Source organism: Plectrocnemia conspersa, unplaced genomic scaffold (assembly GCF_051122295.1).
Source record: "Plectrocnemia conspersa isolate PC_06_02 unplaced genomic scaffold, ASM5112229v1 ptg000010l, whole genome shotgun sequence".
Taxonomy (NCBI): Eukaryota; Metazoa; Arthropoda; class Insecta; order Trichoptera; family Polycentropodidae; genus Plectrocnemia; species Plectrocnemia conspersa.
In genome coordinates this window covers 22,309,593-22,326,015 of record NW_028277174.1, presented here as the reverse complement: position 1 = coordinate 22,326,015, position 16,423 = coordinate 22,309,593, and the positions used below count along the sequence as shown (strand labels likewise).

The 16,423-nt window shown below is 30.4% G+C and overlaps 2 protein-coding genes across 4 annotated transcripts; one reads left to right on the top strand and one right to left on the bottom strand.

Moving 5' to 3' along the window:
- Window positions 1-1,880: 1,880 nt before the first annotated feature.
- On the top strand, window positions 1,881-2,999 carry Saysd1 (SAYSVFN motif domain containing 1). The gene is made up of 2 exons (XM_088195092.1): window positions 1,881-2,137; window positions 2,203-2,999. The coding sequence occupies exons 1-2, from the start codon at window positions 1,973-1,975 to the stop codon at window positions 2,521-2,523; spliced, it is 486 nt and encodes a 161-aa protein (XP_088051218.1). The 5' UTR covers window positions 1,881-1,972; the 3' UTR covers window positions 2,524-2,999.
- On the bottom strand, window positions 2,559-15,281 carry LOC148231008 (post-GPI attachment to proteins factor 6). Of its 3 annotated transcripts, none has more exons than XM_088195089.1 (5): window positions 15,059-15,281; window positions 11,185-11,484; window positions 10,874-11,125; window positions 5,856-7,004; window positions 2,559-3,707 (listed from the first exon to the last, which is right to left on the bottom strand). In XM_088195089.1, exons 2-5 carry the CDS (start codon window positions 11,456-11,458, stop codon window positions 3,049-3,051), a joined length of 2,334 nt encoding a protein of 777 aa, XP_088051215.1. In that variant the 5' UTR covers window positions 11,459-11,484; window positions 15,059-15,281; the 3' UTR covers window positions 2,559-3,048. The 3 variants fall into 3 exon arrangements, with proteins under 3 accessions (XP_088051215.1, XP_088051217.1, XP_088051216.1); XM_088195091.1 differs by having other exon boundaries at window positions 15,063-15,281; XM_088195090.1 differs by lacking the exon at window positions 15,059-15,281 and adding an exon at window positions 11,900-12,217.
- Between the last annotated feature and the right edge of the window lie 1,142 nt (window positions 15,282-16,423).

Here is a 16,423-nt window from a genome sequence, read left to right as displayed (position 1 = left end):
CTTAACTTTAATAACTCAGATATGATATATGTTGTTTAATTTTAACACAACTGTTTAATTTTGGTACCTTGACTACATAATCTCAAATATAATAATTTTATTTATATTTCTAACACGGTAATATCGAACAAGTATTTTTGTTGTTTAAAATTCAAATAAAAGTGAAGTATATGTATAATATAGCATGTGATAATAAATTCAAATTTAAGAAAATAGTCAATAATTTTAGTAATAAGGTGACTTACATTAATTGTCACAGGCTTAGGAGGGAGGGGTTAGCGGAATTGTGACGGTGTGAAACAAATAGGAGTCTGGCTCAATGCAATCTTGTGACGTAGAGGAAAGGCGGGAACGAAAAAAATCATGTATAACATGTAACATAATTAATGGAAGCCGCCTAATCAAATAACAAAATAAATATGGGTATAAATTTATATCTTCGTTTAATGTGCAAAATAAATTATTCACAGATCGGCAAAAATTTATTGATCTAAAAAAGTAATAAAAAAACCAATATTTAATACCATAATATAAAATAAAATGCCTGATAATCATATATTATTAAACTAACAACAATTTAGTCAATCTCGGGCCGGTCTTACCCATACACATACATTATTCGTAATTGATCAGCACATAGTAAATCTCCGAATTCTTTAATATATGTGCATAATAAAGTATTGACTCATTACTGGATTATTCAATCTTTCCAAAAGTTTGCTCGCTTTAAACACAAGAATTAATTTTAGCATACATAGTAAAAATAAATTAGTTTTAATAAATATTTTTTATCTCAAAATGCTAAAAATACAGATATCAAGTTCGTATTATCTTATATATAATTGACCTAAGACTTATCGATATATTTGTTAATATTTGTGATGATATTGATATAAATAATGGACAAAATTTCTGTAAAATATTTTTGCAAGAAAGAATGGTACATATGCAATGACTTTCTATAGTCAATGTAAATATCACATTTTATTGACCATCTGTTGTTTGCGTATAACGTAATGAGTATATAAAAAAATTTAGTCATCAATGTAACGCTATAGAGGCTATTTATAGTACTCTTGTACACCTACACATGTGGTGCTACTACACAAAATATTTCTATTATTAGATTTGAAAGAATAAGAGTCAGACCTCAGATAAGTTTTATACACACTTCCCTCTTCTGCCTTACTTAAATTCATATTATACACATATGTGATGGACCAGGGATAGCAAACTTATGATACATATTTTTATATAAAGGTAGCATATTTTTCATGCAAGGAAGGACTTCAAAAATGATAAAAATTATTAAACAAATAAATAGATATGCATCCAGTTAAAATCACGGATTTTGAAAATAGATTAAAAAATCAATTAATTAATAGCAAACAGTCTGAAATAAATTTTAGCTGTCTTTATGAGGCACTAACTTAATTAAACCAGCCCGTTTAACCATTTGTATTGGTTAAAATATTATTAAAGTGTAATTTATCAGTATAACATCATTAGGAATAACAATTTAAATAATGGATACTTGAAAATGTTCAATCGTGACTTTTTATGTAGATAAATTGTAACAGTTATTCAGTTGATAATGAACGATGGTAAATCGTGCGATGTGTGATCACGCATTGTCAAAGGAAACGTCAATGGACGAAATCTAAGTTTGAATTTAAAAACAAAAACTGCAATTATTTTTATGGCAACATATTTGAAATAGTATCTAATTAATAAATATTGCGTTTGTAATATAATTATGCTTTTTAATTAAATAACTAATATCAGAATGAGTTTCCGAACGCTATCCTACTACAAGATTTGTAGACCCTGTCTTTTGATCGCGCATGCGCGCGAGACGTACTTTCGTGTATATAGTTGTGAAACAACTCCGCACAGTTGCGTTGTCGTCAACATGTCAACGTGACGTTTTGTTCGCTTGGTGATAAAATACCAATTTGTAGTTTACTACATTATGGCAAGCATCGAAGATCAGTTGGCTGAATACAGGGCCAAAAAACGAAGAGAACGAAGTGAAGGAAGCTCGTCAAATAATACATTGACCTTCTGTATAGAATCGAATCGAGTAACCTTAGTAAACAGGAGAATGAACGTCGATATTCCAAGCGATCGCGAAAAGGTAAGTTTTGTAATTAATTTTTAATATAAATTTATAGATTTAATATATTTTTTGTGTATTTTTAGTTAATCGAAAAACAAACATCTAATGACTCAGAAGATGACGACTTTTCGCTCAAAAACATTTCCAAAAGTACCTATATAAAAATTGCTTGTTTTTTATTATGGTTTGCGATTTATTTATTTTTTGTTAAAATAAAATGGGGCTCTGTGTTCTTCATCATATCTGCGCTGATTTTCATATGTGCAAACACAGGAACGGGTGCAAGAAAAATTGGCGAAATATCAGCTTATAGTGTTTTCAATAAAGACTGTAAAACGATCGATGGAACTTTAACTGCTGAACAATTCGATAGGGAATTACGTTATGGGCCTGGGAGTGTTTAAAAAATAATTTGTAAAAAAAAAATATTTTATATATGTATATATATATATATTTTATATGAAGACTACTAACATTGTTCATATGTGCATAAAAATATTATATACCTGCAACAGCAATTATAAATTTGTATCAACTTATATAGAATAGACTAGTAATGACAGTACTTTGGTTTTATTATATAAGTTTAATAATTGTTAATTTTAATAACATTGTTCATCAATCATAAAAAAATAAAAATATATAAATGCAATTTAATTGTTCTATAATATATAATTTTACACATACATAAGCATATACTTATTTGTTTAACTTATAAATATGTCTTTGTTTTTAGCTACCAAAATATGTAATTCATATTAATTAATATCCTTTATGGTAGTAGTTAATTTATTTAAATGCATAAAAACTAATTTGTTGTAAAAAATATGTTCAAGCATTATGAACAAATATAATATATTATATATCAATTCATAACAAATTATATTGTTTTATTTAATCACATCTATAGATTAAAATATATGTGCATACTAGCTCTTTGGAAAGAAAATTGCCCTGTTCGGAAGGAAACACAGAATACTTAGAGCTATGACCATGTGCCATATGGAATGAATAATATGGTAGTTTGCGTTCGTTTGAAAGAATGCAAAGCAAATAAGACCGATTGCTGCCAATAATAAACCCAACGGTAGATACAATATGAGATAAGCTCTGGCCGGGAACATCTTTTTAGTTTTTTTACATCTAATACCCCAAGCTATCGCCACGATACATACGCCTATAATCACAGGAACGAGAAACACCAATAAAGCTTGTTTATTCAACTCGGTTCCGAAAGCTATCATTATTGCTCCGAACATATGGAGGAACGACATCTTTTTGTTGTCCAACGAAGCCATCGCTACGAGAGTCACCCAGAACGATAACAGGCCGCAGAAAAAGTCGCAATACTGCAGCACTCCCAATCTTACAATACAGAAACTGTAATTCGTATCGGAAACATCACAAGCGTGATAAAACGTCGAGAAAAACATTGTAAAGAAATAGACTGTCGCTTCCGTGTAGTAATGTCTTCGAATTGCAAAATAAATAGATGGTATGAATAACAAATTGCTCAACGTTAAGAGCAGAACTGAAGTTAGAATCTCTGATGCTGAAGCTATATTCGAAGCGTCGGAGCAATCCCATCCTGAAAAATAAATAAATTAAATTATTTCTAATTTTTTTTGAAAACTTACAGCATCGAACAGACTAATTGAAGTAGAATTTTTGATAATTATAATTTAATACGATCATTGCACTAAAATACAACACAGTGTATCGCTCTTGTTCTCTATATTTAGCTACACCCACTTCTTTATGTTACTAAAGTAAAAAACAAACTATATATAATACATACGCAACATCTTTCATAAGACACATGTTTTGAAATATTTTCCACCTCTTGGAACCAGACCAACGATTTACTACCACCACTGAATGAGGAAAAATCTCGCATTCTAAACAACGCATAAAAATTAATGTATTCACTCAATTTAAAATAATTCGAAGAGTCATCAGCAAACGTAATATGATAAATTAAATTGTCATAAAAAGCAGAACTGATGTGGACACTGGATGTTATTGAAAATGTCAGCATGTCTATTTTTATATAAAGTTATTTAATGCAACAATGTTTTTGAAACCTAGTACGGTTTGTGTATTTAAATACGCGAAGTTCTCGTAGCCTTGTTTACATCTGAATAATCCAGTATTTTCTGAAGATCGGATTGACCTCTGTATTTCGGATGTCGTAGCTGAACTAGGATTGACGTGAAGAGGAAAGTGGCCATGGTGGTTAGTGTAGCTCTATTTGGTGCGAGTTCAGACGAGTCTAAGATAACTGGTGGAAGTTCTTGTCGGAAATTAATGAAGTAAGTGTTTAGTCAAGCGGGAGGTTTCCTTGCTCGCCCATTCTCGGCGCGAAGAGCAATTACAAAGATATGGGGGTGTAATTAAATTTGTTTATTTACGTCGTCTTTCATATTAGAATATTTGTGTAACCGCCAGGTTTAACCCTTTGAACGCAGAAAGCGACTAAAGTCGCCCAATTGATTTTTTTATCTCTTTACGCAAAAATCAGTAAAAAAAATGCTTTTCAAGAAAAAACTTTTTTTTGTGAATAAACATAAAATATCATTTTAAATAAATAAAAATTAAAAAATCAGAACATTTAAACACAGTATCAAGGTAAAATTTGCATTTTTCAAAAAAAAAACAATAAAATATTATTTTTGATAACGCGTTCAAAGGGTTAAACAAGTGGAGATTTGGCAACCTCACACTTGTCATTTCACATTCAACCTGCTGTGGTTGTCAATGCAATACAGCATTTGTAAAGGCACCAAATGGCCATTATGATGCATTTAGGGATACTAATCTTTCTGATTTAAGATCATCAATTTTAATGCATATATGTATGCTTTATGTTATCCAGTAAATCTCCTGAAGTGGTTCGCACACATCGTTATGTGCCACTAGGTGTTCCAGGGATGATTTGTTTATATTAAATATAACTGGTTAATAACAAATAGTATTCGTAAAGAACCAGATGCGTCACTTTATTGTGAAATTAAGATATAGCTGATAACGAGGGTCATCTGTTTTAAATGACCCTTGCCATTAGACTTCTGTTGATGATGACTGTTCGAATTATTTTAAGTCGGATATGCAATTTTTATCGTTTGTTTAGAATGTGAGTTTCTTCCGAATTCTTAATTCATTGCTAAAAATTAAAAAAAATAGTATTTATTAACAAAGATAGTGTTCAATATTTCACTGATGACTGTTGTATGGACTAGGAAATTTCAGTTGAAACTCAGATGTATTGTATATTAAAATAATGTGAGAACTAAATAATTTTTGACTTAGTGCAAACATCATATTTTGTATATAAACAATAGATTATATAAATAAAATTAAAGTTATATTTAAAAGACGGATATAAAAGGTCCATCCCCAGTGAACTGATTTCAACCCCCCAAAGTGTATAGTAATTTCCGACTAGTGAAACAGCTAACGCTCTGAAACCTTTTTGTACTGTCTCTGCTATCAACAATTTTTTACGTTTTTTATTACACTTTTGATATACCATTATCAATTAATAAATACAACATGTTTATAAGCATCTCATTTGAGTCACCCACTAGTTAAATATAAATAAACAATGACCAAAATCTTTCAGCATAACATAATAATCATATCTATGGTGAAGTTTCTATGCCTTAATATTGTTTATATTGATGATTCTGTTTCAATTAATCTGTTCAATATTGTTTTTAATATTAAATAAACATACCTGCATAGCCACCTCTGCAACGACATGTCGAATAAATAAAACCACCAGACATGTAATAATTACAATTTCCATTTCTTCCACATTTCCCTTCGATACACGGAGTCGACGAGATGGAAAATATTACACTCGCATTGCATTTCGTCGATCCCTCCCATTGAACATCTGTGGTGTTAATCCTACTGTCGACAGGGATGAGATATTTGGTGACATTTTTCTCAGAAACAGACGAACACGGGCAAAATCCATGCCCATCGCAAAACAGCGCCATTGAAATATACCACGATCCTACTTCCGGATAAGGAACGTGAACCATGACCGACGAACTAGAGGCATCTGTACTATTCACGGATATCGTGGCCGGGTATTCTTTACCGTTGAATTCGCACACGTCGTTCACTAGGGGCGCTTTCGCATTATACTGACTAACGCAAACGACTAGCTTAACAAACGGGTCGTCTTTGGTGAAGTAGCTAGATGAGTTGCTATTGTCTCTTTTGTATCCCATGTAATATTTCAGATTGAGCTTCAACGATATACCAATGCTGAGCGTGCCGCCGATATCCTGCACCGGTAAGACTCTGAATTTCAAATTCGATACCCTATCCGAAGACACGTTTAACAAGGACGGAACGTAGTTGTCGGCGTACGGTGGCAGATTATACTCGAATGTAAAATACTCCGATTTTGTATCTCGAACCAGATCATGTAGGTGATCAAGATTTTGCTTCTTAACGCCCGCAATCTCACTGCAGCGTTTAACAGTCGGCTTTGTTGAATCCTCATAGCCGTATTCGAGTGATAAATAGTGCCACTCATGCGGATAAGAGTTGAATGTAACGGTTATGCTTTCTGATTTAGATTTTTCGACGTCTACATAGCAAGACATAAGGTTGTTTGTTTTACTTGGTAAAGAACGGGCTTGTATTGTTATAGTGGCATATTTGCAAGAATCACATTGTGATATCACAGATAAATTTAATGTAAAACTACTATTCTCTAAGAATATATAAAATTTGTAAAAATCAACGGTAACGATTTTCGTATCTTTTAAGATCAGTTGAACGTTTTCTTTGCACGACTTGATTGTTACTGAAGCTTTTTTAATTCGTAAATCTGTGTATAAAACTGTATCACAGACTGTGGCTATACCTGAAAGATAACAATATGTAAACATTATATTATGATTATATATTACTTAATAAATATATTTTCCTGTAATTTTGTAGACTAGTAAGAATTTTAATAACTATTAGTGGTTCAACGGCATGACATAGATGAGAACAGTAGCACGAGATAAATCAATAAATAAATAATAAAAAGGTAATAAACTAAATGTTTGTATAATTTGTTCCATGAAGAATGTTTGCTTGATTATAATTAAAACAATAAAAGAGTTTTCTCGAAACAATGAAAGAGTTGAGCCAAAATATAATAGGAATGTTTAAGTAAACATTCAATTTATTTATATTCATTTTTACTAACTAACGATATATTTTTAGAGCATTACCTAAGCTTTCTACAATTTTAAACGTTTTAGTTAAAAATAGTATTGCGACACACTTTATCAGAAAGGATCAAAGGGTTAATTATACTTTTAAGCAAAACAATGAGCAATACATTCCGAATCGAAACTGAATTGTTTTTAATGAATCAGCTGGAAACGTAACCAAAATAGCCCTGCAAAATAGTTTGCCAAGGAAGTATTAATGCGGACTATGCCATAACTGATGCCACGATTATTTTGGTCACTACCATAAGTATTATGACAAGCTGTGACAGAACGTTACAATGCATTGAGCGATAATTTGTTGCAAATCTGTGTAAACTTGGTAAAAAATACAAGAGGGAACCAAAAGTTACTTAACAATTTAAAAATTAAACAACTTCTTTGGGATTAAATATAATTTAATTTTTCTATCTGATTCTGAAAAATATAAACTTGGAAAACATAAGGTTGAAAATTTATTGACAATTAAAAGCGCAAAATTTATTAAATTAAATTTAAACATCAGTGCTCTATTTATCTTTTTTTTTTAAAAATACACCTGTCATTTCATCAAATAAGTTCTTCAAAATAAAATATTGCTCAAGTTGAATCCAGGAACATATTCACATGAACATCATAGCATTAAAGAAGAACCGAGAACATCCACATTTTGTTGTTCTTGCTTTTGTGATGGAAACAAGATTCGGCCAGAGGGAAATACATATTCTAAAAATAATAATTTCATTGGCCAGCGTGTTTTCCTAGTCTCGCAGTGTTTGTCAATAAGCCTCATTCTCTTCATGAGCTAAAGAACAATATTCGTGTAAAAATCTGAGCGATAGAGCCTTTGCCTTTGATAGAGATTTTGCATGTATTTATGGAGTCATTCGTGAGGATGGGTATGAGTTATTTTTTTCCAGCTATGCAATAGATCCGTATTCAGTTATCTGATTTCAGTTGTATGATCCATCAAAACATCAAAATAGCAACAAAAGCAGATGGCATTGCAGCAGAAGCTATAGAGTTAAATACAAAAGGCGAGGAGATTATTTTATAAATAGAGATGGATCAGACTGAAACCGTAACAAGGAATTGCTGCGACCGAAAAATGTCTAAAACAAAACTATCTATATTTTGCTCTCATACAATGAACGTGAGAAGCAAAAAAATGTTTATGTCATAGGATGTGTGTTACAAATGCGTTCAAGGTACAGGGAAAAAATTCTAATACTCAATGCTTGAGGAAAAAATTAGAGCTCAAATTTTACTTGACTGTGAAAAAGAGGTATCAATGATAAAGTAAAAAAAGTTAATTAGATGTGTTGAATGTTATTATAGTGGTCCAACAAGAGTCTTAGAAGCCAAAGACAGTAATATATAAAGTAGTGAGAGATTACAGTTGTAAAGAATGTAAGAGTTGTTGAATAAGTCGACAAGAATTGAAAGTCATTATTGTAGAGTATCAACCAAGTGTTAACTTTACCTACAGCTTACATAAAATAGTTACTGGTATTATGTGGGAAAATGCTACAATAAAAACAGGTAATCAACATATGGAATTTTTTTCTTAATTTGTTAAGAAAATTAAAGCTAAATATTAATAAATACACTGTGCGTAATAATTGTGACTTTGATAAAGAAACCTTTCAAAAATATTCATAAGAAAAATTAAGCATGATCAGAAAAGGAAATGAGACAATTTGTGCAATAAATATAATATGTTATATATGGCATGAGACAAGTGGAGGATCTTTTAAGAATTCATTTGAGGTGGGTGCATTTACCCCCCTCCCTTGAATTTGGCCAGAAAAATGCATGTCATTTAATGAAATACTATAAATTTTAATGAAATCAAAATATTAAAAAAACGATCACTAACTGGCGATATTTTATTCTCCCCCCCCCCCCCCCATTCTAAACCAGACATTATCTGGTTTTTCCTCGAAGAGAATATAAAAAAACACGTCTCGAATCTACCCAAAAATATTTTTTGAAATATGTTATTTCAGTGAAATTATATCGGAATACATTTTCACCGATAGATATATGATTTTATCAGTGAAAATATAATTTATCTGGCAGGTGCTAGTAAAATTATATGATTTCTATATACTATATTCATTATTATTTATGTACATGTGATATATAAGTGTTACAGTGACCTTATATTATAGTGATGACCAAATACATTTTCACCAGTAGATATATATTTCTACTAGCGAAAATATAATTTAACTGATAGATGCTAATATGCTGCTATAAAATGTATATGAAGCTCAATTTGACAGTTGCGAAATGTCTATTTGCTGTTCAATCTCAAAGCTAACCTAATGAAAGTTCTAAAACTAATTATAATTTTCATTAGGTCAAATACAAACATAAAAACAAAGCCATCTCATCTCTCAGCGGAAAATAAGCTGAAGAAGTACAGACAGACGTCGCTTCTTGATATTGCTCCATAGTTTGTCTGCACTTGGATATTATGTTTTAAAAATATGATAGATATCCTTACCGATATTACTATGGAATTTTTTTCATATCAATTTAAAATTAATTTAATTTATTGGTATTATTTCCTATAAAAATCTTTTACATTAAATCAAAATAATAATAAAAACATTCTATTTGTTGAAAACGATGGCTCCAATTAATTAAAATAATAATAATAATGTCAATCCCGTAGTACCGGTAATACTAGTATTAACTGTTTTTCTCTCTCGGTAATACATGTATTAATAATCATAGTATTATTGCAATCCCTAGTTATAGATCGATTCTACCTGATTTTTTAGATGTAAAAATCAAAATCAACCTATTATTGTTAAATGCATTAAATAGGTTGATTATCAAAATTAACAAAATAGTTCTTAAAATTAAATAAATTTTGACAATAAATGTGAAAATTTGTCACATATATTAATAGACTATTTAATAAAATTGCAATGGACAAGATAAATTCACACAATAACACAATGGCTGATCCAACACAGATATTAAAAATAATTAAATTAACAAGTCATTTGGAGTAAACCCATTTGGACACTTAACAATCAAATGCGCATTGGAGTAGATACACATAGAAACACTTGTCGGCAGTTAATAATGAGAAGTATGTGATGAAACAACATCTTTGTGCAACTGCGAAAATACTGAAAATGTTTTATGTCCAATCCGGATTTCTCCGGAAGTTTTCAATGCAAGACAAACAACAGTATAGCATAATGTTCGGTTTCTGTCGAAATACATTGAGTTATTTATTTTTTATTAAAAAAATTGTTGCCAATTGTATATAGAAACATAAAGATTCAAAATTTGGACACCTATAGAAACCTGATTCTAAAAGATTTAACAATTCAATAAATGAGACTGAGTTATAGTCTTTCTAAAATTCTCTGACTTACAACTGGGGCTTAATTAGGTAAAACTCTTTTGTTTAAGAAAATAAGGCTCCAATGGGAAAATTAAATTTGACCGCAATTCTTAAAAATCTTTAAAATTACAGGATACATATTAATGAAAATTGAAAGTATACCTTCCTGTTCTATTTTATCACTCTTTGGATCAGTCCAACTAACGAAGGCCAAGGCGAACCAATCCCCGGGCACCGGATTATGAATAGTCAAAGTGTTATTCGACTCGTTTGATTCCATTTCCATCGAAGTAATTTCATTTCGTAGATTATTGTCTATGAAATCTTCGGGGAAAGAAATATTCTGTGGACTGACTACGGGAAATCCGCCTGGTTTTAGATGCACGTCTATATCTTGCGGTTCGCAATTGCCTCCTGTAAATAGATAATATAAATAAATATATAAAATATGTATGATATTATATCGAACATACCTAAAGCGCTGATTTTATCTTCATGCGCCTTGAACGTAAATAAGGCTTCTTCAACGTCTTCTGGCATGGGATAGTACAAAATTGATACATCTCTATAAAAATTGAATTTGTATAGACTAGTTAGAGGAATGCGCGACACGAGGGTGAATCCGTTGAGATCATTTTTCTTCAGTCTTGGAATCCAATTGTCGTCTTTATCGATAAATTTAGAATGTGACAATTTCGCAATAGACATCAATAAAATGATGGTGTATTGAATAGTTTTCTCCATCATTCATATATAATGTTCATAAATAGATGCTGAAATAAGACAAACAATATCATTATATTTATGATGATGCAATTAAATCAAATTTACAAATAATAAATTTTGGTTTTAAGGGAAAATTTATTATTCTTTCTATTAGATAATGTAACATACATATTTTAGCAAATTTAAATTTATATTTTCAATACAAAAGAGTTGACAAAAATGCAGAAGAATATATATATGTATATAAAACTGTTATAAAATTACAAAGATAAAGAGAATATGGTGTCGCTTTTTCGACGAATCCAATACCTCTATATGGAGATAGTGTTATATTTAGCTGACAGTCACTATTGATTTAACGACAGGAATTTTTTTTAGGTAAATATATACGATATGTTTATCTATTATGGATTAGCTCATTATTAGTTCATTTTAACGGATGAAATAATGAAAACAAATTACCAGATTTATCACATGCAGTTATGTGCAATTGTCAAACGAGATCGTGTATTTTGTGCAAATGTGAAATCGGAACAGATCGATGTGTGATTTGTAGCTTTGATGAACAAAAAATCATTTTGACTCATTGGAAAATGCGTCTATTGCACAGATAAGATAAGGTGACATTCGTAGACAACCATCGATCGACTCGGTTTGAATCCGTGTATATTTTCTTTAATTTTATTAATTTGGCCATAACGCTCTAAAAAATGGTCATGTCTTAAGATATTTATAAAAAAAATATTTTCATAAAATAAGTAATGGAAGAAAAGCAATATCTTTTTAACACGCAAATTTTATTAATATTGTTTTATTATTACAAAAAATATTAAATATATAGTAACCATTAAATAAAATTTATTGGACAATAAACGAAAGTTTCGTGGATATAAATATGTAATGTAGTGCTTAAGAGTGGCAAATTTCATTGAAATATAAATATTAAATACAGAATTATCTAATATTTATATTTAATAAAAAATGTATTTTTCTGAATTGTATGAAAGCAATCCGACAATGAAATATATAGAAAAATATAATAGGGAAGGACCATAAAACTGTGTTAAACATAAAATTTAGCAAGTACCAAAACCATTAACAGGGCTATAGCGTAGGAAGGAAAAGGGGGCAATATGCTCCCGGGAGCAAGATTGAGGATTGGTAATAATCCACATTCAAATGATATATTTTATTTTGCCAGTAATCACATGACATATGTAAACTGTAATAATCACAGTTTACATATATATATATATGTCATGTGATTAATTGGTCCTTTTTCATAAACGGTTAAAAGCATAAACGTGTTTTTTTCGTTCTACTATTCGCTAGGAAATTTAAAAAAAGCTTTACCACTGATATTAAAACACGATTAGGAATCACGCTGGAACACAAGAATAAAAACTGTCACAGCTGTACATCGAGAACACATTAATCGGACTTTATCAAAATTAAAATTTGTCAAAAGATCCAGATATGATGTTTGAAGTAGCTAGTATAAAGCTTGCTGTAAAAAATGGTTATCTTTCAAAAAAAAAATAAACATTGTAAGGAAACATAAATAAAAATATGACAAATATATAATTGATGAAATGGAAAAATCATAAAATAAAGTAGTTTTAAGACTTCCTCCATATCTCTGCGAACTTAATCCTATAGAATTAATCTGGGCGATAATTAAAAATTATGTTGCAACTAGAAATAATAACTTATTAAATTATTTTATGGAGCTTTTGGGACAATAATGCCAGAAATATGGAAAAAATGCTTTGAGCATATTAAGGATAAGGTTGAAATTTATATGTGGGAATTAGATAATGTGTTAGAATTAAATATTCAGTCATTTTTATTAATATAAACTAAAATTGATTCCTCAAATCAATATTATTTGCTTTTTTTTTAATAAGTTGTTTTATATTTAAAATTATTTAAAAATTAAAAAAATGAATCACTCGGAGCTGAATCAAAAATAATTATATTTTCCGGGAAAAAAACTGGAACCGAACCGATATATATAGATGTATAAATTTGGTTTGAAGCTCTGGTTAAAACTCCTGGTTAAAATCACTCGCTTTAATTCCCTTTTGTCGGTTTATTTTTTCAGTGAATCGTTGTTTAAACATTTATATTAATATAAAAATAAAATTGAATTGATAAATAATGCTGGTTTTAAATGTTATGTATCACTTATGCATTAATTCAGTTACCTCCCGACGTCAGGAGAACAGAGATCTTGGATTATGAATATATTACGTGGTTTTGAGAATGATGTGATTCTTTGAAGGGATGGAATTTTATTAGTACATTTTTCGTTTCATTTATATTCATAATATTATGATTTAAACTTCAAATATTATTATAATATAAGTAGTTATTATAATTTTATCATAACTATACTATAATAATATCAAATATTATTATTGTATAGTTATTAAATAATTCGTTAACTTCTTACAAAAATAAATAATTTGTTTAAAAAAATAATCAACAAGTGACTCGCCGATGAGTCGCTGACGTTTAAGTGGTTAAATTAATGAAAAAATATTGAAAGTTTTAAAAGGTATAAAATATAAATTGAATTACAGTTAAACCTCAATATAACGGATTAATGCGGGAGAGGGGGTGTCCGTTAAGTCCGTTATATAAAAGTAGGTTTTCCAAATGTGTTTTTTTAAATTAAGAAAATAAACGGCACAATACAATGTCAGTGTACTTTCCATAAATGGATCGTAAAATGGTAGGTATAAAATTTTATTTCACGGAAGAATTTTCTCTTAAATTAAAATAAATAAACAAACAATTTTTCGAAAATACACTACATTGGATGTAGGTATATAGCTAGAGATATGGCGTGGTAATAATGGGCAGAACATTGTTTACAAGCTGTGACATTTGGATTTAAGCATGTATAACATTAACAGGATGTTTAACGATTTTCACATTTGACCGGATATTTTGTCCGTTATATATTGATGTTTTACTGTAATAATATTTATTGAAGAATGGAGCGCTCTAAAGAAAAGCAACAGGATACACTGAATAAATTATCGAAACTTGAGCAATTTATACTAAAAAAAATGAGGAATTGAAAAAAACGACAAAATAATCGACCATAACATACAAGTTTAGATTCAAGATACCATACAAGACTCAATCAATGCAACTGTCAACCAGTAAAGATTCATAATCACTTCTAGCTGATTATTAAATAGCTTTCGCTTAAAATGACTTAGGAAATTATATTGATCGATGACGATAAACGAATAATTTTAAGTTTGCCACCTCATAGACCTAAAGGACCAGTTCCCAAAGATATCAAACAACTAAATATAAATTTTAGAGAAATATATTATCAATCCAAATCAAAGTACCGTTCAATACCATTATTGGATAAGGTTTATTATGAACTGTGTTGGTTATTTTCTCAAATTAATAGTTCATGGAGTTCTGGTGTAAGACAATGATAAAATTTGTCTAGAGACGTTAAGCGACTCAATTCTTTCCAAAGTCACATTGAAGTGTGCGGTATATGAAACATGAAAGAATAAAAACTTTTCATTTGAAAGTTTCTATGTTATCTTTGTCAAAACGTGTCAATCAATAAAATATATATAGACGTACCTGCCTCAATGAATCCGCACCAAAAATGAAATGTTTACAACGATTCAAATCGGCAATTGTTGACATTAACGGCGATAAAATGATAATATATAAGTCAAAGGTTAGTGTAGCGGCGTGATTCAACCCAGAAACGACCATTTGTGAATAAAACTTTTGAAATATCTTAACCGTGTTATTCGCTCAACAGGTTTTTTTAATTAATTAATTGTAAACTTATTCAATACGATTGCATTGTACAAAAAAATATACATGTTTGATCAGCACTAAGCACAATAAACCGCCGCTCTTGACTGCACGCGTTATACTATTATTTGAGTTCACTATGTACCTATTGTGTGTTACATAAATTGGAAAATTAGCATCCGCCACCGACATACGTACAGATCTGCTCCGAATTCACTTACATGTTAATCGGATTAAGCTTATATATTTACCAACTGAAAGTGAAATGATAAATATTCAATTGAAATTAAATAATTACAACCCTGCAACTGGGTTTAAATCTGCATTAACCTCGGTTTTTCTTATTCTATCAAGTCTGAGAGACTTATTAAAATACAAATTTTGACAATTATAAGTACTATTACATTTTATCCCATTGGATTAGGTATTTATTACATAACATATAATCTATAGAATATTGTAACCTAACGTTATCTTAATTAACATAAGCATACCATTGTGTTTCTCTCTTTCTCGCGCGTAGATCTTTCCACCCGTTTCTCCGTCTCTCTTAATTTGGTTGTGTGGTATGTAGATCAGTAGTATAAGTATGTGACTAATATCTGAAAGACCTGGGTTGTAAGATCATATGAGCCTAGTGTTTTTAAATTTCTATCGTGTCTGGGAGATCGGAATTATTGATTATTATCAGCGGTGTAGTGGGGCCGGAACTTCGATCCGGTATTTTTTCCATGACCGCAACTCGTTTCGGTACGATTTGTTAAAAGGTCTGGTAAAATTTATTTGAGCTTAATTTAGTCCTCGACTGCACATTTTTAAAATGCATCTGGCACTGGAGTGGGCGGCGCATTGCAATCATCCACCATCTCCTCTTTCTCCATTTGTTTTATTTTTGTGTTCAAAACACGCAAGATCGCACAAAGAAGTGGGCGTCATCCACGTCGGAGAGCGCGCGCGCGTAAGAGATCCTCTCGAAGTCGCATGAGAGTGTGGAGCGCTACTCGAACCTCGGCTAGCTTCGAGAGAGTGTAAACCAGGCATAAGAGTCGTGTCTACGTTAACAAACCTGAAACGTTAGAGCACCTAAAAACCAACATCCAATAAGTTATAGCCGAGATACCACGAGAAATGTACGAAAAAGTTATCGAAAAGGTCGGCTGCTGCACAAACTCCAGAAGCGGC